We start from the raw sequence: 22,607 nt of genomic DNA on the forward strand, positions 1-22,607 counted from the left end.
AAAATTCAGAGATCTTGTCCTCTTGGGTGGTATACATCTGTGAAGAAAGAGGCTTCGTTGTTTGGAGGAAGTGAAGCCAAGTCCCCAAAAGACAAAGGTGTTGTGTGTTATTTATTCAAATGTATTTAATCACCCAATAATTGGAAAGTCACTTAAATGAACCAAGACCCTATACACACACACACACCATCTGTTAGGAAGAAACACTCTATATAGCCTGTTTTATGAGAGTCTTTTAATTTCAAATGCTTCTATATACAGGTGGGCAATCTCTAGGGCACTACAGTAGCCTCCATGGATACTCCTTTCAAGAAAGAGAAATAGTTCTTCCATAATGGAATCTCTGCAAAGATAAAGTGAAACATTTGGCTGGATTCCTATTTTCTTATTTTCCCAAGGAAGTGGTTTCATGTGCATAGTGTCAGGGCTGGAGTCCTGCAACAAAGGAAGCAGATCTCCGTTGTCAGCGAAGTTAACTCTTTATTCAAGAAAACAAGCATACAACTCAGCCTAGTGGTGTCAGCAGCTCTTCCTGGTAGGTCTTGCCCAGTTGCAAGGCAGAAGATCCCAGCCTAAGGCTCCTCCTCTCCCGGATGTTTCCCAAGCAGTCTCAAATTGCTTTTTCTGTGCAGTAATGTGCTAACTCAGAGGCCCCAGTACTAAGTTTTCACTTTAGTAAAATTTGAAACCTATTCTAAATCATAGCTGCAGCAACCCTTATGGCAACCCCAAAGCTCCGCACTCAGTGTGACCAAACCAGTCACACTCCCCTAAATCTGCCTCTACTGTTGGCAGCCTTCTTTATGGTCCAGCTCTCACTTCCATACATCACTACTGGGAAAACCATGGCTTTAACTATACGGACCTTTGTTGGCAACACGAATAGGTACAGTCAATTAAAAGTTGGTTTTATTCCAGAAAAAAACATGCCACTTGTCCAGAGCTCTCTGCCCCCGTCACTTATGGCTACCCTGATGATGACTCAACTAAATCCTCAGCATTGTTCCTCCTCCTCCGGAAACAACGTGTGAAAATGCATCTCTTCCATGACTTCTGTGATGTCCATTTCCCCTTTTCTTGTACCCCTCCTCTCCTGCATTCCTGCATGCTGAGAGGCTTGGAAACTGGCGCAGACAAGCTATTGTCTGATAACTCCTGTGTTTCTCTGGGCTGTGAACTCCCCCCTGTACTTCCCTCTGGTCATCCTAACAATTCTCCCTTCATGCCCTGGGCTGCTGTCCAAGTCTGGCAGCTGCTGTTGCTCATTTGCTGGCTCCAGCCTGACAATGTAGCTCTTTTTAGAGAAAATACTAATTTAAATATTATGGCATGGATTTTGAGAGGTACCTTTCACAATTAGTGTGGAAATAAAACAGAATTATGGGTAAAAGCATGCAAAAGTGAAATCTCCAGTTATAACAGGGTTATTTCTAATTAAGGACCTGACGTACACAAATATACAACTTGATTTTTATTTTAAAACACATAAAAAGCAATTTTTTTAATCATAAAATTCTAACAGTAAAAATAATAATGAAAGTTCCATCACTTCTTTATAAACAGTGCTGTTGAATGTTAAAATGCTGTGGGCTAATCTGTGAAAGAATAAACCCATTTTAGCTTTAAAAATATTTCTACGATGCCAATAATTCTGAAACAGCACAGCAAGACAACATTGCATTGTCATCAAGTTCAGTTCTTTCCAATTCCCTGAGTCTTGAGAAGAATCCGCTGTGGTGATCGAAATACAACATTTAAAACTCAATATGGCTAACAGTGATCACGTGTACAAACCTGAAAATTATCATGACAGAGAAACACAACTGTGATTTAAATACAACTAGGGCCAAACTAGGCATTATTCTATTCACACAATTAACAATGATATGAATCATTTTAAAAAGTAAGTTGCAGGTGTGGGAGCCCTGATCCGGACTGGGACATTGGTGTGGGGCAGCACAGCTTTAACTCTTTGTCCCCAATGACAATCCCAATCCAATTGAGAGGCCTGTTTAAAATTTACTTTTAAACAACTACTCAAACAACCACTAGTTGAATGGGCGGCAACAAGTCTTTGTCTGGCTCATAGACTGCCAATAACATTTCCTTCTGTGAAATGTTGAAGAACGCTTCGGTTCAGATACTGCTCATGGGCTTCATTACCTGGAGTATTATGGACTGAGATTTAGCTTCGTCTTTATGATAAAAATGCTAACAGGTGAAGGGGAGTGACACTGAAATGTATATTGAGGACAGAACCAAAGTAACAGGATGCTGTGGTGTTGGGTCATGAGAGTAACTTTTGTGGTTGTCTCTTACTTGGTACTCTCATAATGAAAACTGACTCAGGTTGGCATTGCCAAGGCAGCCACAGAAGCTACATTGATTCCTGCTGGAACCTGCACAGACATGACCAAATCAAAAATCATGTTGGGTCCATAATAGCTTTGGGTAAATGCCAAGACTGCATTGGAGCATAAAAATCAGTGCTGATGAATCTGACACGAGGAATCTGATTTATTTATATGAATATGCTGGGTGGGATTAAAGGATTTTGGGGCTCAGTGAGTGCCAGAAGAGATGAAGAAAAGCTGAGATCAGGAATCAATGCTGGCAACCTACACCTGGGTTCATCCTTCATGTTATTTACTCTTACTTCACTGGGAATACTTGACAATCTCCTCTTTGTGATGGATGATGAAGATGAACACATTGTAGCATGACAACACTTCTCTGCTATAATGCCATTTGAACAAAACTGACACTGCTCTAGCTAAAAACATTTGTGACCAAATGAGGTAGAGCTCAAATCTAAGACAGGTTGTGCATTCCCAGAACCCATGCCAGCAGGAACCTTGCCTGTGACCTCTAGATATTGCTAGACTCTAAGCTCTCATCAGTCCCAGCCAGGGCGGCCAATGACCAGAGTGGAGCTGTCACGCAAAAACTCCCAAAGGATCACAGGTCATCTATCCCTGTCCCATCCAAGATAAAGGGATGTGAATATCCAGCATTTCCTATATGGGACCCTTTTACCAAAGTGGTAAGTGCAAACAACCAGAATTCAGCCTCAAATAATTTCCACAAATTGGTATTAAAATACCAAAACAATTCAGGAGTATAGCTGAAGGCAATCACATTTTGCCCCAGAAGTTCTCCTTTCTCCTCTGCGCTCGTTCTAGAACCTGAGATGCCAGTGAACTAGAAGCAGCAGATCGAGCAGATAGCTGGGACAATCGGTCATCATCATCTGTAAACATAACAAAGGGGGGGGGGAACCAATCAGATCCATGGTAACAAGATAAGCAAAATACGCTTAGGGGCTTGCTAAAATGGACATTGTCCTCTTTAGGAGCTGTAAGGTTAACACAAACTTACCAACAAACATATAATTATTTGGGAGTTAGGAGTATATATGGATAGTGAAGCCAGATTTAGATTGGTTTTTAAAATTATGACACAAGGCATACCTTCAAAGTTTCCTGAACTGTATGGTACTTTAAAAAACAACAACACAATTATACTTTTTAAGAGCAACCTATTAATATTGAAACTAGAGGTGCTGTATTTTATTTCTGAAAGGACCAAAAGCATAAATGAACACATGTGATTCCAATGTATGCTTTCTTGTACTGGTGCAAACTCAGTCCAGTGGAAATACCATTTCACTTTCATTGACAGTTAACATGGGCCACACTTTTGACCATACTGCGTGGGGTGAACTTAGCTGTAAGAAGATACAGATGTAGCAACAGCACACACAAGGGGACTGAAGCTACGGAAAACTCTACGGTGGAAAATATTGCTTGCACCCCAGTTCCAGGAAATCAAAGCATGAGCCAAGAGGCATGCCACAGCATCTTCTGCAACACTGCAAAGAATTCTGAGGTACACTCTTGATTCATGCATCGCTTCCAATGTGCACTCTGAGTAGCCTCTGGCTACCATGTAACTTATGCGCTGCACATAAGGAGAGCAAAGCAATCCTGCTGCATGGAGCATGAACTGATAGATGGACATACTTACCCATGAACCATACGTTGCTCAAATCCACACAAAATTAAGAGTTTCTACCAAGTCACTATTTTTGTAATACAACATCGTCAAGAGTCTTGCCTGCCATAATCGCAAGAGACCAAACCGGAAAGCTGTTGAAAGAGCAGCTGCCTGGTTTGTCTTTATATGCTAGTTTTGTGGTACTAAGTTGCACTAAGTTTCTGAAAGAGCTTGCCTGAGAAATGTTCAAAAACACTTCATGCAAGAAAAATTACAGACTACCTCCATCACTAGAGTTCCTTTCCTGAAACTACCATTAAAGAGGCGCCAAGACTCAGCACCTAAGCATTGCACGGTAAATGTGTGCATTTAAAATTAGATAAAATTTCAGTTACTAGTTTTTCTGCTGCTAATCGTTTGTTTTCAGCAGCAGAGCAACTGTTTGGCAACAATCTGTCATCTCAAGAAGAGTGATGAGACTGCAGGGCATTGCTGAAGACCTGGTTGACTTTAGAGGCTTTCTGTAAACATTTATAGTTGCTTTGCTGAGCAATCTGCACAGCCCACACACTTTTCAGTCTTAGCTATTACTGAAAGCTGCTAAAAGGGCCAGGTATCAGGTGGACCTTACTCAGAAGGTGCAGCATTTTCTATGATATTTGCATATGCAGCCCTTAATTCTGAGCAAGTACTTCCAAGCATCTCCCGTCTCAATCTGTGCAATGGGGCATTGCAAGCTAAACAATTCCTCTTTAATGGCAAGTGTTAGGGATGATTCACACATTAATTCAGAGGTGCAAAAACCAATGAACACAGATTTTTCCGCCTCGGGGTTGTTGTTTTTGTGTGTGTGCAAGTCATGACCCTACATCAAAAGCTGCCACGCTACAGAGATGGAAAGAAAACTGTGAGTATTTCTTTTTATGTGGTTGTGAGGGCCGTTTCTCACCAACAGTTCCCCATTTGAAACCTATGTAGCATCGTTATTTTGTACAGGTTTCACTGTCTCAGAAATAATTGTGTGATTTAGCCTGTGGTCTCCTCTTTTTATCCACTTTTTGTTTGCCTGCGATTGATATACAGTGGTACCTCGGGTTACATACACTTCAGGTTACATACACTTCAGGTTACACACTCCACTAACCTAGAAATAGTACCTCGGGTTAAGAACTTTGCTTCAGGATGAGAACAGAAATTGCGCAGCGGTAGCACGGTGGCAGCAGGAGGCCCCATTAGCTAAAGTGGTGCTTCAGGTTAAGAACAGTTTCAGGTTAAGTACGGACCTCCGGAACGAATTAAGTTCTTAACCTGAGGTACCACTGTATAATGAGCCTTAAGAAGTTCAGTGGAGACCTGAACGACCCTACTCTCTCCTTGTCCTAGGCCCTTGATGGTAGTTAGCATCATAATTCCAGTCAAACACTCCCTTGATCTTATTTGCAGTTCAAATCTAAAAGGTGCATTTAGGGAGGTCGTAGAGTTTGAAAATATTTGATCAAATATGTGCTTTGTTGTCCCAAGAGAACAATGCAATGAAGAAGAATGGTTAGAGGGAAAACAGAAACCAAATCTAAGATGCTATGCACAGACAAGGGATGGTAAGGCTGCTACAGGTAGCAGACATGGTGCTAAGTTTTGTAGTCTTCAAGTTCCAAGGGAGTTAATAAATCAGGGCATACTAAAATTCTTTCCCCACGTACTTATGATCTTGGAATGGTATAGCTACAGAGGTCTACACAACAGCTTTAATCAGATGTAACACCTAATTGTGGTGAATACTGAATACTGTGCATTGAAACAAGCCAACTTCAAACCATACTTAATGAAGCTGGCTTGTTTCTACTGATTAAGGTTAACCTCAGTTTAGGGTCTGTATGGCATGTTTCTGACCTCCTCCACCATGGCCTGAGGAGAGTGCACAAAGCCAAGGCTCACTCAGGACTGCTCTTGTAGCTCTCAACCACAGCTAACACTACATCCAAACATAGTGGGAAGACATACAGTGGAACCTTGATCGTCGAACACTTTGGAAGTCGAATGTTTCAGCTTTAGAACGCCAACAACCCGGAAGTGAATGCTTCTGTTTTCAAACGCGCCTCAGAAGTCAAACAGCTTCTGAGGCGTGTTTCTCCATTTTTTCAACGGATTTTGCCTACCAGCAATTGCACCTCAGTTGCTGAACATTTCAGAAGTCGAACGCTCTTCCGGAACAGATTATGTTCGACAACCAAGGTTCCACTGAACTAAGCCATGGGATTCTATAATCGTCACAAACAGAACAGTTCACTGCATAACACATGCATGTAAATTCTCATATTCATACACGTGTGTGTGTGTGTGTGTGTGAGAGAGAGAGAGAGAGAGAGAGAGAGAGAGAGAGAGAGAAAGAGAGAGAAAGAGACTGGTTATATATTTATACACACTTTTTAAGTTTCCATTAGCATGAATTAGTATGAAATATCTATTTTTACAACAGCTTTAATAGTTCCTACTGAGGGGAAAAAAAGGAGGGGAAACTGAAATACTGTACAGAATTATGTGTTGTTATTATTAATGACTACATTAATAATAAATGCCTAAAAATTATTAACGGCTCTAGTTATATTTAACATGGATAAAAGAGGGGAAATACCTTCATCATTATAGTTTCTCTCCTGAAGTGGTAATTGCATCCAGCTCCTTTTAGGGCTTGCAACACCGCCTAAAAAGAAACAGCACACAACATTGCATTTCTCCAGTCCACAAATACTTTACCTCCTCATGGGAAAGCCAATATACTATATTTTTCTGTGTATAAGACGACGCTTTAAAAAATGCTAAAAAAAACAGGCACAAATTGGGTGTCGTCTTATACATGGATCGTGAATGCAGAGGGAGAATGTGCGATTAATGGCAGCAGCAGGCAAGAGATTGGCAGCAGCGATTGGGCGGATGATTGGTGGCTGCGGCAAGGCCTGCTGGCAATTGGCTGTGGCTGCGGCAACTGGGCAGGCAACTGGTGGCTGTGGAGAGGCGGGCAAGCGATGGCGGCTGCGGCAAGTGGGTGGGTGGGCTGTTGGTGGCGGCGAGCGGGCAGACAGTTGGCGGCTGTGGAGAGGTATGCAATCGCAGCGGCTGTGGCAAGTGATTGGCAGTGGCAGGCAGGCGGGTGAGCAATTGGCAGAAGTGAACTCCCCCTCCCCAAAAAAAGCTAAACAACTTAATTTCATAATTTTGGGTTTAAAAAAATAGGGGTCGTCTTATACATGGGGGCGTCTTATACACAGGAAAAATACGGCACTAATGTACAGTCAACGTTCTTCAACAATGTTGGTCCACAAAGCATTCCCCCAACATATTAACTCCTTCAGATTAGTGTTGAGATGTAAAGAAAAATATCCATATTGTACATAAAATCATAGAATCATAGACATATGGAGTTGGTAGGGGTCATGTAGTCCAACTGTATTCTCTCAGTGTGAACTGTTTGAAAAGAAAGCTGCTACAGCAGTCTACTGAATCTCATAATCTATATTCATCCACGATTTGTCACTGCCTCCATTTCAATCCTATTTGTTTTAGTTAGCAAGTATCCCTGTAGCTACCCTTCCAACATCTCTTTTTTACGACAACAGGCCTATTTGGTTGTTTCAAAAGTTTTTTAAGATGATCCAGTCATTTTTATGATTATTTTGCATTGTTTTATTGTATTTGTATAGGTCGAGGTGGTGCAAATTGAGTGGTGAGTGTGCGTAACAGCCAACCATCATCTGCATTCATCAGGCTTCAAGAATCAACTGTACACATTTCCAAGTAAATATACATAATCTCCAACAGGCCTTGGGGAATACGGGTCTCTCAACCAAATCTTTTCTACTTCCTGCTCAATATGCACATTCTCCACTCAGTATGCATAGTCTTCAAGAAACATGCCTTTTTCTTTCTTTCTCTAGTTCAGAAGTGTGAAATCTGCACCCCTCAGACTGCTTCTGGCCCACTGCCTAATCCTTTGTGGCCCCCAACATACCCTCCCACTGATCAGTCAAGCAGAAGAGGAAGGGATAGGCCTCCAGGTAAAGATCAATTATTTTTCTGCAGCTCAGCCTCTTGTCACCTCTCAGCTGTTCCCTAGTCACATGAGCAGCAAAAGCGAGGATCGCAGGAAGAGGAAAGCTGTGAGCCACCCCTGTTCTTCCCACAATCCTGAATATAATAGCAACCATGGGGTCAATCATCATCAGAACTGTAGACGAGGGAAGAGTTAACCAGCTGAGGAAGGGTTACCCAGCAGGGAAAAGAGGGCTGGAACAGAAAGAGCGTGAACTATCTGTGGTCCCACCCCACTGCTGGCAGATCATCTCCAAGAGAATTCAGGTCCTGCTGGAGAAAAGGCTGCATGCTCCTGCTTCTATTCATATAGTCTTTTCAAGGCTCTAGGAACAGATGCTGGCAAGTCAGAAACACAGGCTACATGCGTAGTCCAAACCCTGGCCAGGGGGCATCACAGCCTAACAGAATAGTAGGGCCAGGGATGCATTTGCAGCCCCGCTGCTCAAACCAGATGGGGCAAAAGCTGGGAGGGGCCAGGCAAATCCCTGTGCCAGGCTTGAGCCCAAATTGGGTCCAATGCCATCAAGTGGCCTGTTGAGTATGCATGACAGCCAGTTGTTATGCACATTAGCCGTTCAGCTTGCATTACTCTCAACATATACACTGCTTTAATATTTTATATCAGTGGATATAAATAAGTTGAGAAACATATTTAATAGAAAGTTTCTGCATGCTTAAGGGAGCTGTCTACTTTTGGCTGTTTCAGTTTTTCAGTGTGGGGTCACATTGCAGAGTAATAGGAGATACTTGGGTATTTTTCAACGTACAGATTCACAGAAATGAAGAGTTTCTATTGCTGCTCCTGCCAAGACCCAGAAGCTCTTATTTAAAGCCATTCTACCTATCTAAAAAAGGTGCAAAATTGTGTAGAAAGTAAGCCAACCGTTATGCTGAAACTCAGGATCCCTAAGCATTCCTTGAATGCGGCACGATGGACTCCAATAGGGCAGAGAAGCATCCTTGGCTGATTTCAAGCCAGGAACTTTTGTTGTCTGCCCTGAATATGCTGAAGCTGGAGAGCTTCTTGCACCAGACGAATCTCGGCTGCACCATTGATCTTTCCTCAGAGGCAAAGGATCCACAGTTTTCAGCCCAGCAGCTGGGGAAGGACTCAGTGGCGTATCCTCTTCATCCTGAAAATACAGAGTTGAAAAAAGACCCTGTCACGTTGTGAAAAACTGTGCCAATGCTGTTCACAGGAAATGAACAAGAATGTCCTTTTCCACTTAGTTAGCTATGTCTGGCTGAAGACATTGAAGTTACTTTAAATGAATGTCACATTTAACTGATCACTTCTGCACACACTAGTCCCTCAAACTAGTTTCATGAGTGCATAAATGCAGGTTAATAGCTGTGTACGGAGGAGTTTTGGGCCAGTGAAAATAGAGGGGGGAAAGAGCTGAAGGGACTGCTTTTGAGATCATCTAGTTAGTCATTTTTAGAGGGACGCGGGTGGCACTGTGGGTTAAACCACAGTGCCTAGGACTTGCCAATCAGAAGGTCGGCGGTTCGAATCCCCGCGACAGGGTGAGCTCCTGTTGCTCGGTCCCTGCTCCTGCCAACCTAGCAGTTTGAAAGCACGTCAAAGGGCAAGTAGATAAATAGGTACCACTCCGGTGGGAAGGTAAACGGCGTTTTCATGCGCTGCTCTGGCCACATGGCTTAGTCATGCTGGCCACATGACCCGGAAGCTGTACACCGGCTCCCTCGGCCAATAAAGTGAGATGAGCGCCGCATCCCCAGAGTCAGTCACAACTGGACCTAATGGTCAAGGGTCCCTTTAGCTTTACCTTTACCTTTAGTTAGTCATTTTAGAAATGATCAAAGATTGAATCGCATAAGTGGAGGTAGGAGCCTCATTCCAAGCATCCATCTCCAACCATCAAGTGATAGGGGTGGTTTACTATGACTTAATTTCACCAGAGGGAGGTACCAGTGGTGAATTAGTTTCAGATAGGCTTGCTTCACTGAGGCTGAGCTTGCCCTGTTTAGCACATAAACTTTGGAAACTGCATTCAATAGCATCTAATACAAATCTCAGACCGGCCCATTCCTGCAGATAATGTATCACTGGCACTCATTTTCAAAGGCTGTCAATTAATGGTCTAGGGAAGGCCATTTGCCTTGCATAGCTACAGGCCTATAGAACTGTTAGTCAATGGTTTTTTAGGATCAGGAACAGCGTCATAAGCTGATTTGGGGGATTTGGGGGCCTCGGGGGCTCCCTCTCAAATAGATCCCCCTCTTTTGAGTTACCAGCCTCCTCCAACATATGAAATTGGTTATAATGTCCCCAGGCAGGTAGACCCTGGGTGATCCAGGAAAGGGTGTAGTAGAAACGGCTGGGAAGCCAAGGACCCCTGACTCCTCTTCCACACCTCAAGCATAGTGGAAAGAAAAGGGTTCTCCAAATCTCAGCGCGTCTGAGGAGGGGCTGATAGGAAGTGCTTTCAGTCTAAAGCCTGCAGTAAAACACTCCATCAGCGGTTAGTGCATGTCTGTGCAATGTTTAGCAACTGGAATACATAGTCTGTTATTTCCCCCATTACTTCCATGACATTTGTTTGATAAAACTGTAACTGCTTCACGGTCTTCAACAGATAACACTAATTTGTCATTTTTATTCAGTAAACGTGAAAACAAAGAAAGCGAAAGCAAATGGTAATTCTAAGTAAATTTTAAGCAAAACGTACCACCCTGTTAGATTTTCTTTTCAAGTCTTCCCTTGAGATTTGACTTGCCAAGGCATGCTTTTCTGAAGACCCCTGCCTCACATGCAGCGAGGATGAAGACTTCACTTTTGGAGGAGATACTAAAACAGCACCTCGTACAGGAATAAAAGAACACACTATTGTTAATGCTGAATTTCTAGAAATAAATTGCTTTGCATTCTTTTTATATTTAAGACGTGTGTGTGTGTGTGTGTGTGTGTGTGTGTGTGTGTGTGTCTATATACCTATATGTCTCTGTCTCTATACTGTATCTATATCTATGAATCATTAAATTGTTACCAGCAGTTGGTGTTGTAAGGTCATGATGGGTTCTTTGGGCTCCACCAAGTGCCCTTAGCTGTGGAGTAGGAAGCCGGCCACCCTCTTGTGAGGATACCAAAGAAGACTCGGCCATATCACCTGGAGAATTCATGTTTTCTTCTCTGAAAAATATGACAAAACATACAAATATACACATGGTAAAAAATGTATCCTCTAATTTGTTGGTGGCCATAATTAATAAATTGAAAAGTCTTATTTTGTTCTATGTATTATATAGGCCATGAACAAGAGAGAATGGAAACCACAAGAGATCCTTCAAAATATACAGTTATATCTTCATTTCTGTGGGTTTGGTTGGTTCCCACAAATATTCTAGGTAGACTGCTTACAAATTTTACACGTTCGGTCCAATAGACAGAATCATTCTTTTTATACAATCTAAATTATTAATGGCTGTCTTACACCCATTATTCACTGGCCTCACAGATATCCAAAAAGCCTCCTCCCTTTCACCATTATGGCCCCCATAGTGTTATCTTTAGTGCAACTTCGACCCCCAGTAATACTGGTTTTCTACCTAGTTTTCCTGTTCTTCTCTATCTTAAGAAAGTGTCCTGTCTTAGTATCACCACAAAACAGTCATTATGCTCCGAGTTATATTTGTATACCAAAACTGGTCTGGGACCATAATAAATTTCATTTCATTTCGTATTTGTACACCAGCAAATGAAGTTGGATCTACCTTGTCAACTTTTCCCATTTGTGATCTTTATCAATATCAAAGAGTGAACACATACTTTTTTAAAAAAATGATGTTTTCATATTTAATATGCTTTGAAGAATGTCACCAGCTGTATCTCTAAACCATTATCTCATGATTCTCATGTTACCAAGTCATGCATTGTCAGCCATTTTCCAGCTGCTTCCCATAAGGAGGAAAAAAAACTAACATGGAAAGTAATTTTCAGCATGGTTTTTAGAGCAATTCCCAATTCGCAATATGAGTAAAATAATCCATGTGTGTATGGCAGCAGGAGGTTAATCATTCTTTCTTGATACAACTTCAAAACATGGTATGGCATTACATGAACAAGCCTTGTACTCATGTGCTCCCACCACAATGTCCCCTGGCGTACTATGCTTAATTAGCTCATCACTGCATCCAAACATGAAAACCATGGTTTATTGCAAGTCGTGCAATTCAGGATTAGCAACAAGTGGCAACCAACAGTTTCTGAATGAATAGTGATGCTTGAAATGTCTCCTGTGGCTAATTAGTAAGACCAAAAAAAAACCTAGTTCAAACTGAAATAGTAATTTCTAACCTCATTCATGTACATCGATTTGATTTCTCCATTACATAGTGAAACTGTCACTGCCCTACTTAACAGACATTGCGTGTAATTGTCATAACTGAATGACGTTGGTTTGAAACATAATTTTAGATACTTACACTTGCGGGGCGTCTGTATTGGCATCCTTATCGTTTTCTTCCAGTTCTTCAATCTCTTCCGGTTCCGGCTTACGTTTCGCCTCCTCTTCTTCCTCTAATGCTGGTGACTGATTTTCCAGTTGCTCATCATTGCCTGGTTTGTCCCAAACCAAACGCTGTTTGACTGGAACAGTGGCAGCGTCTGACATGCCTAATTTCCCAGTGTTGTTCAGCTGGGACTGTTTTGGCAATTCAGGATGTGGCAAGAGCTTTCTCTCACGGACTCTGTATAAAGAGGAAGCAAGCAGTGCAGTGAATTCAGGATGTTCCCTTATGTATTCAGAAATATACTGATCGGACTCAAACGTATGATTAAAAGCAAAACTATCGTATAAAATCTGAGAAGTTTTATACTTCATACCAACATACACGTAGTTCAGCTTGTAGGGAATCCGCTAGGGTTTTAAACTTGTAAATTAAAGCCTTTGCAGCCAGTATTCAAAAAATTGCATAACCAGTTCTGTAAGATCAAAGGTGCTCTGGGTGGCTTCAGGTCACACGGAAAACGCTTGAAACTGAGATAAGTTTCAAGGCAAGTTTGCAAAATGGCACTGAGGATTATTGGTTAAATAAAAAAGCCAAAAGCTCATCAGATATGCCCGAGCCTAAAGTAACTCTTTGAATTCCAACTCCTGTGTATGTACTGTAATGCAGAATTTTAAACTTCGACATAGAAGAGTCGGATATGACTGCTGCTTCCTACTAAACCTCCTACTGAATAGGGCCAGAAGGGCAGTCTTCCCCAACCTGGTGACTTTTCAGATGTTTTCAGCTAGAATTCCCATAATACCTGAATATTAACCATGCTGGATTGGGTTAATAGGAGCTGACACCCAACAACAACTGGAGGGCACTATAGGGGCACTCAGTTACTGGATTCGTTTTCCCTCTTACCCCCATGTAGCATGTTCTTGTGTGGAAGCACAGATGCACAGCCTGCAAAAACCAGTCTTCACACACATACTTCCAACATGATCTAGAGATGCTGAGCGCTTGAAATCCATTTTGCATAGGCTACAGTCACTTAACAAATTTTCATGGAAGTATTTGCCATTAAAATCAAAGGGTTCTACTGCTGAATAAATATGTTTAGGGTTGTGCTGCTAATAAAATAGATATGCAATAAACCCCACTGAACTTGATTTCATTTCTTGGTTTAAAAAGTTTTCTGCCACAAAAAAGTATTAATACACACAATCAAACATTCATATGTTTCATTACTAACATTGCGGAGATGAAAAAAGGGAGAATTTCATGCCAAGAATGGCCATTTTAGCACGTTTTGTCTAGAGCAGTCCTAAATGAATTCAAGATCACTGCACGAAGCGGTATGATTGGAATATTAGAGGCTGTAACCACAAATTGCACTCATTTAGTGAAATGAATATTCCATTTCTTAAACTATCATATTCCAGGTCGGCTTATTCCACACAGAATCCCTTACCCTGCAAGATCTAGAGCTCTGACATTGTTGCTAATGATTTCTTCAGCACTGGAATTAGAGGACAAATCCCAAAGCCTGTTGTTATCTGACAGAATCTGATTTAAATGATCTCTGGAAAAGTGGGTTCCCTGGACCCTTCGCCTGTAGGCCTCTGCTTTCTCCCGAAGTTCTTTCACCTAGGTATGAAGATTTCACAAAGTTGGATTGATTTTATTGTGGTCTGTAACATTTGTTTAAAACTATTAATTCATTTAATAGTCACAACTGACAGCACAGAGCAGCGTGTCACAGAACACATGTACATGACCAGCGGCAGCACCAACAAGGAGCAGCATATGTAACAAAGGGAAAGAGTGCAGATACAGTTTTTAAAGTAAGCAAGTGTTACAAGCGGCCAAGCCCAAGCACAGCTGTTAAATAAATTATGCAGCAAGCACAAAAAGCCTACCAGCTATACATTTGCTTAATGCCACATTGTATTTCATTTTGAAGGTTCAGAAACGTTATAATTGCTCCAAGCAGGAAGAACTTAGATGCAACCAACCTCCATATACCACATGGTATTTAGGGTGTTTTGAGAACCCTAAAGAAAGTAACACAGAAATAAAATAGTATTTATTTACTTATTTGATTATGTTACAGTAAATGAGATTCAATCTCACATGAAAATCTCCCTTTCCTTCTGTTGGGATTGTGGTGTTATCCTGCCTCCTGCAGTTCAGTTTACAAAGAATGTGATCTACTGTCTTTATGACTTGTTTTGAATGGCATTCTTAATAAACATCCCTATTTAAAACTATGCGTTATCAGTAACCAATCTGACACTTGCAGGATTAAATATTTGCATGTGTATTTCATGTAGTTAATGTTAGCCATGAATATACAGAATTATACCGAGCCCTAATTTTTACTGGTGTATCATAATTTCTGCAACAACACCTCTACAATATCAAAGCATTCAAATTGTTAGCATTATGTTAATAGTTAGAAACAGTACAAACATAGGGTTTTATGTTTTATGAGAGAAAACCCACTGATATTAACGGCTAACTTAGGTCTATTAATTATTATGGGTCTACTCCAAGTAGGATTTAGTTGGCTACAACCCATAGCTTTTACTTCCAGGCACTGCACAGTCATGTTTATTATTATAAACCACTTCACAAAATCCAAGGAACGGAAAATCTTAGTATATTAACATATTCACCAAGCTAAGCAAGCTTTAAAATGCTTTTAAAATTACCTTTATATATTTCAGGGAATAGGATTGCTGGTATTTGCAGCACAATCTGACTAGATAGCAAAGATCAATGAGAAACTCACTCTGTGCTTAATTTAACACCCACTGAGATATCCAAATATCAAGAAATTTGAGAGCTTTCTGACATCTGTCTGTAAAGTTTCAGTACTCTTTTACTAAACACATTTTTAAGATCCATTTTTCTGCATGCAAAAATTGATTGAAAAGCAAAAAACTGTAGCAGAAGAGATGCATGCATGGTCAGAGCAACTGGGCACCTTGGGAGGAGATGGGAATGGATATTGAGAATGCCTGTGGTGAATTATGAAGAAACACAAAGAACACCTAAGTTTCTCTATCCCAGCAGGTCATAGGCTCCAGAAATCCCTACTGTGATTATGAATTGCCCTGTATTAATATTTCAGAAGTCTAATTTGAGGTGAATTTATACCAAAAGTAAACATACACTTTTCAAAACACATTAGCAATTGCCTTCAGGCAACAGCTCCCTTGGAAAGGCTTTATAACTATATTTTCACGCTGTCACTCAGTAATTTGCAAAGAGTCTCTTTGGGGCCTGAAGCCCAGTGTTAGAGGGTGGAGAAAATTAAACAATGAAGCCCCACCTGAACTATTCATTTAAAGCAATACTGTACCACTTTAAACAAAAGGACACTATACCTGGACAGTGCAAAATGATAGTCAGGAACCTATGGGTTGTATCCAAGCAAGTCACTGTGCAAGCAAAACAACTTCCATGAGTGCAACAGGATTCCCCTTTCTCTCCTCCCCCACCCACCCCAAATATGCTGTGGGGTCCCTCCCAAGCCTCTCGAGCAGTTTTGAGAGTAGGGCAGGGGATGCATGGGGAGAGGAGAGGGAGGGGAAGTTCCACTGAACTTGTGGAAGCAGCTTCCCTTGCGAAATGATTTAGTTGGATTCAGCCCTAAACCACTGCCACAGGTAATGAGAAACCCCACCTCACTAATGCTGTTGCATAACTTCTCCTTCTGGAGAAATTCAGTGAAATGGTTCCCACCACCACCAATTTCTCTGCTCACAAATAAGATGGAAATACTCAAAGTGACAACTCACCTGATCAGGTTTGTTTCCCCTGATACGTAACCAGGCTCCATCTTTGTACATATACTGTGCTGGAGACAAGAAATTTGATCTGTATTCTGTGTTCATTTTCCTGGGAAAAGCAAGTTCACAGGGTAGAGAGAGGGGTTTATTATTTTACAATTATCTGATAATCTTTATCATTGCTCCCCCCCCCCTTTAAATCTTTCATCCTAATACTAAAGAGAGAGAAAATGTTGTATGATATAGCTCCAGGCAAAACACTGGGAAATAAACATTACCTGTAGGAGAAGCAAGCTATTAGCAGCAGTTCATTTGTAAAAAGAGGCACACTCTGTCTCAAGTCCACCTTGAAGATATGGGGGGATTGGCTTCGCTCAGCATAACAAAAACCACTCAGCACATTCTAAGATGCACTGCTCTTTTATTATATTGTTTCATGTATTGAATTTGGTTCCTAAGATGAGCTGTTGTTACCTCTGGCTTAGTTCAGCCATGACCAAGATGGTTCAGGGCATAGTCAGCCACTAATGTCCTCTGTGTATCTGCAAATCTCTCACTTAGTTTAGTTTAGAGCTATTGAACTGCATCCTATTAAAATTATGATATCCTATTTAGCCACAATTTGGAGATAAATCTTTAGCCTTCTCCTACAAGATGCTAGATTAAATTACCGTATTTTTTGCACCATAACACTCACTTTTTTCCTCCTAGAAAGTAAGGGGAAATGTCTGTGCGTGTTATGGAGGGAATGCCTACGGGTGGCATGCCTACGGATTTTCCTCCTCTAAAAACTACGTGCGTGTTATGGTCGGGTGCGTGTTATAGAGCGAAAAATACGGTAATTGGGCAAAAGATTCCTGCACTGCAGGGGTTTTGACTAGATGACCCTCATGATCCCTTCCAACTCTACAATTCTGATTTTAAAAGGTGTCACAAGACACTGTTGGTTTGCTGCACCAGACTAATGTGACTCCCCCTCTAAAACTGTCATATGATACTTACTTAATATTTCTATGTAATCCAAGTAACCTATGTTTTTGTTTATGTTGTTTCAGCTTTGTTTCCGATTTGCTTAGCTTTGATTGATCTTCTGCAGTCTTCAAAAATGTTTCCTTTTCCTTTTTCTGAAGCAAAAATTTCAGAAGCACATTATTAATTTTTCCAGAGGCCTCTACAAACTACATTTCTATCAGACATTATCTTAAGTCTGGACACTTCTCAATGTACCAGCAGTTTCAGGAAAATTTGAAATGTGAAAATGTTCAGATATCTTTAATTGAGGAAGAATGTTTAGCTGACATATTTTATAAACAGTAGTATCTCTCCAGGGTTTCAGACAGGGATATTTCCCAGCGTGACTTGAAGGCGCCAGAGATTGGACCTGGAACCATCAACACGCAAAGCCGTTGCTTTTACTACTGAACTTTGGCCCATTACCGTATGGGAAGCATCAAAATGAAATGAAATAAGAAGTAATATCAACCCCAGTGTTTTGTTTTGTTTTAATAAAGTTCAGTTTTAGAGACTTACTTTTTTAAAAAAATATTTTTTTACTATGGAATTAAATTTAAAAATACAAGCAGCAAAAAGGAAGAACACACATAACAATACATGATAACTAATTAGGAAGAAAGTGAAATTCACTTTAGGATATCATGGGTAAACCTCTGGAATAATTAGAAGAATACAGCCTAAGGGGGAGCTTATTAAGAGACTTTGCATGTGTAAGTTATGCAGCCAAAACACAGGGGGGGAAACAGTATGTATCTGTACTTTACTGGAGCGTGATTAGAAGCTTGAACAGCTTCCACACAGTAGATAAATGAAAATCATAGTGCCATTACATCCTTCTTAACATTCGGGTTCCATGCTTCTTGTACTCACTCAGTAACTTTGCACAGAAACATGGCATCCCAAATATTATCAATCCACTGCTAAAGGTTCAATAAAAAGATAAAATGCAACACTTTATAATTAAAAATTCCTTATCATTATTTTCTTTAAATACTTCTTTCCCCATATAATCAGAGTCACAAGCTGAGAATCTAACGTGAGCCTGATAATCTTCATATATACAACGTATTAACTTCAAAAGTTATTTGAAATCGTTTAAAATTACTTAAATATGAATCTGTAATACCTTTTCTCCAGATGAAATTTCTACAGGTTCAGATACAGGACATTCTTTCTCCTCCAAACAGCATCTCTGTTCTTTCACAAGGGGTGAAGCTTTGAAACTCCTTTCATATTCAGTTTCAGGAATAATGACAGGAGACTTATATGGAGGGATGGATTTACTTGAACTGTGAATAAACTTTGGTTCAGAAAATATGTTAATTTGTTGATTTCTAAAGCTAAATTAACAGTGCAATCCTAACCACCGTTACTCAGAAGCAACTCCACTGAGTTAAAGAGGGCTTATATCCAGGTAAGGGGGCTAGGACTGCAGCCTAGATCTTGCACTGAAACCAGTGAGATTTAATAGTGCTTAAGTCTCCTAGATCACTCAACAAGGTTATAATGAATTGAGAGGTCTAAACTTCTCAGTTGTTATGGCACTGATCCAGCTAAGTAAACACAACTCATGCTCCCCAATGATAACTGCTTATCTGTGGGATTCTACCTAGTAAAATACTGTACATAAGAGTGGTGCAACAATAAAACTGCTAGCACATTTGCAAAGAGAAGCAGGGTCTAGTATGGTTTCAAACTTGATGGGGGTGGTTTGTTGAGATTCCTGCATTGCAGGGGGTGGACTAAATGACTCTTGGGGTTCCTTCCAACTCTACAATTCTATGATTCTATGAAACAGATTCCTCATATACTATTCATGTAACATTTTATGCACCATGGTTTGGTGTATCAAGGCAGCAATCCTATGCACGTTTAACTGGGAGCAAGCTCAACTGAATACAGTGGAACTTATTTCCAAATAAACCTGAATATAATAGCAATGAAAGTACATCAATATTATTTTATGGAAACCTAACTCCTATACAAACCTAAGTTTGGAGAAATCCCCAGTGAATTCAGTGAGGCTTACGTTTAAGAAAACTTCCATGTACAGGATGATACTTTACAATAAGAACCCTACTTTTTATATGCTTGAAAGTTACCTGGTCTGCTGCAAGCACTGGAGACAACTTTTGAGGAGTTTTCCAAATAAATTGCCGTTGATACTCAGAGCTTCTAGGGAAGCTGCTTGACCATGGAATATTCAGGCCTGCTTTCCTCTGCAAAACTCTGTTAAGCTGTCAACAAGTTTTGGCAATGAACTCAGGGAAAATATATGGTAACTTCCTTTCCTCTAACAGTGTTTGAACCTTAAATGAACTGTTTAAAATTAGTGTAAATATTTTCTTGGATAAAGTTGATGAAGGCAATGTCATACCATCATATTGTATAAACATCTCTGAAACATATACATTTCAAAGACAAATCTTGCTTCCATTCATATCAATGACAAAATGTGCTTCAACAGTACCATAACCATACCCCTTAATGTGTTATAATTATGACAGACCTACAATTTTTAAAAGAGCAATTTTTAAACATTTCGCACAGAAATTCACTTCAACTGCTGCTCTTATGTCTTAGCTTCTAACATCAAAGCAAAAAGAAATTTCAGTAGTCTCACCTCACCATCTTTTTCTCCCAATTCCTTTTTGGTGGATAGTGGTTTTTTGTTTATATGTCCTATTGTTTTGGGTGGTGACATCTTGCTTTCTGCAAGAGCTACAGTTGATTCAGATCTAGAACTTGCAGGGCTGGAATGCACCTTTTCAGGAAGCCTGGGTGCATCAGGTGTTTTAATATTTTCCTGATTTACATCATCTTTGCTGTCTTTTGTGCGCAACTCCAATGGCCGGTGGATTTCATATTCTGATGACGTATCTTTCTCCGAATTATTGTCCCCAATCCATTCAAAGGACTTTGAAATCTGTGTGTTGTGATAAGGCACTCTTCTCTTAGAAATAAAACTGGGTTCTCTTGCAATTCCTGCAAAACAGGAAACGTCAAATCTGTGCATTTTGAAAATCCTACACAGGTATCCACTTCTCAAAGCATTATGTTATTTCTAAGCAGCAGTTAGAAAAAGGAGAGAAAGGGAAATGCAAATGGACGTCATAAATAAGTACTAGTTTTATTTAGAAGATCCTGCAAAAACACCTACGTGATTTTTTTGTAGTGGTTGAAACCATCTGGCACACAACTGGTGGTGACAGGATCAAAGCCAAAAGTGAGCAGGGCATCCGTATCTCTCCCTCTGCTACCCACTTCCGACCCCCCCTTGCTACCCACATAAAACTGGGCTCAAGGCAACAGGTTGCCCAGCCTTGCAATACATAAATAGGTGCATCCAACCATGTCTCCCTGCTACAGAAGGCATCATCATTTATGTCCATTCTCCCATAGTCACTGAATTTAAACATGCAACTTTGTGCCTCCATATTTTCTGGGGAAAGGTTTTGTTTTGTTTTTTGTTCTCTTCTTAGAAAATAATACTGCTGTCATGCAGGATGTCGGGGGGGGGGGTTATCTCTATACTATGGTAAACTTTATAAAATCAACACACAAAGCAGTAATTATACAGCCATAGAAGGACAGAAGGCCTAATTTGGCTTACCGAGCTCATCCGATCGAAGTCCAGCCCATCGGCATTTTTGCTCAGGTGCAGAGCTACAAAGCCTAGACTGAGGTGATTTCCTCCATTTGAAGTTCCTCTTGTACTCACTCAATCCCTACAGCAAGACAAAAACGTGGAAACCACTGATTTGATGCCATACTATTTCAACAGCTTCCATCGAACCTAACTCTACTGCAAAGATTCCTGTGAGTACACTTGCACTCTCTTTATGAGATCTTTTTTCTTGAGGGACAGGACATATTGGGGGTCATCTGCATGGGAGTTTAATACATATCCGAACCTATTTGTGTCTCATGTTGTTGTTGTTGTTTTCGCAAGCTCTGCAACCTTTAAGTTTTAAGCATTGCATCACCGGCATGAAACCCCCAGGTAAAAGTTTCCCTATCAACGAACCCACCTCCACGCCAGGCAGAAATGAATTTCCACCGGGCACACAACTACGGAAGATGCCAGAGCCGTGAATGCGAGATGAGCGGCGGCCCTAAAGGTTTTCCATGCCAACCCAGCCCAGCTGGTGCCCACATACTAACCCATTCAGAGCTCCAGTGGCAGCGGACTCACTCCCACCCCTGTGCTCACTCGGGGGCACCCCTCCTGCATGCTCCAACCCCAGGCTGGGGTTAGGGCAGGTATAGGGCTTTGAGTGACAGCCGGGAGCAGCAGGAGGAGAAGGAGGAGCCTGGTTGCCCGCCTGCAGGACGGAACCCCACGGGGCCACAAACGGCCCTTAAAACTGACGGGAGGGCACAATAGGAGCAGAAGCCCTTGGGGGCAAATGGATAAAAGCCCCCAATAGACGAAAAGGTGGCGGCCCCAGAAACAGCCGCGTCTCACCTTCCAGCGCACAGGCATGGCTTTAAAACGGAGCAGAGGACGGAGCTGGGCGGCTGAGGCGCTCCGGGACGGTTATGGGGCGGGGTGACAACGGGGGCAGAGGGAGGACGCGGCCGCTTGTAAACACGGCCGTCGCCTTGACGAAGCGCCGCGGCCTGGCCCACCAGGCCCGCTCGGCGCCTGCGCGGGAAGCCGACCAATCACAGCGCCCGGCTTGGCTTGCCTCCATCATCTCCCCGCTTGAAGATGCTCTCGGAGGGATGGTCTCAGCTGCTCCTGGTCCTGCAGCTGCTGCCTCCGCACACGAAGAAGGACCAAACTTGCCCCGAGAGAGGAAGCGGGCGCTGGTGTCTCCGCGCGCAGTTGGGCTTCAGCCAGTGCATCATGGCAAGAGAGGGGAGGAGGAGTTGCTGCTCTTCTTCCTCGCTCGCGCAACGGGGTTGCTTGAAAACCCCTCTGCGCTTCTTTCCGGGGTGGGGTGGAGTGGGGGGTGTTGTGTAACTAGCGTATCTAGAGAGGATGCATTTTGTAACTAGATCGGTTTTGGAGTCTGGACATATGTCTCCTTCCCTTCCACCTTTTCCTGTGATGGAAGTCGAGCTGAAAAGAACTTGCGGGTGAAAGACAGCAGAATTAAAGACAAAATCCTAGCAATAAAACGGGTCCTTGCGAGGTAGGTTAGGGTTAGGATGTATTTTGAATTTTACACACACACACACACACACACACACACAAACACCATAAACGAAGGGTGCTAAAAAGTTGAAACATGACTTGGGCAGTCA

General features: G+C 41.6%; 1 protein-coding gene across 1 annotated transcript; it reads right to left on the reverse strand.

The window, feature by feature from the left end:
* Positions 1-1,458: 1,458 nt before the first annotated feature.
* On the reverse strand, positions 1,459-22,005 carry MDM1 (Mdm1 nuclear protein). Its single transcript, XM_083574815.1, has 15 exons — positions 21,823-22,005; positions 20,968-21,082; positions 19,978-20,339; positions 19,457-19,591; positions 18,481-18,654; positions 17,343-17,464; positions 16,350-16,449; positions 14,559-14,597; positions 14,015-14,190; positions 12,532-12,795; positions 11,042-11,239; positions 10,779-10,986; positions 8,969-9,218; positions 6,629-6,697; positions 1,459-3,250 (listed from the first exon to the last, which is right to left on the reverse strand). The coding sequence occupies exons 1-15, from the start codon at positions 21,838-21,840 to the stop codon at positions 3,135-3,137; spliced, it is 2,346 nt and encodes a 781-aa protein (XP_083430941.1). The 5' UTR covers positions 21,841-22,005; the 3' UTR covers positions 1,459-3,134.
* Positions 22,006-22,607: the final 602 nt, after the last annotated feature.

Source organism: Podarcis filfolensis, assembly GCF_964270895.1.
Source record: "Podarcis filfolensis genome assembly, chromosome: 10".
NCBI lineage: Eukaryota > Metazoa > Chordata > Lepidosauria > Squamata > Lacertidae > Podarcis > Podarcis filfolensis.

Bases quoted from the DNA above. Each gene is read 5' to 3' on its own strand.
- MDM1 (XM_083574815.1), bottom strand. The intron at 19,592-19,977 runs GTGAGACTACTG...ACTTGTTGACAG, and splicing joins TGGGAGAAAAAGATGGTGAG to CTTAACAGAGTTTTGCAGAG. The intron at 11,240-12,531 runs GTAAGTATCTAA...CATATTTTTCAG, and splicing joins AATACAGACGCCCCGCAAGT to AGAAGAAAACATGAATTCTC.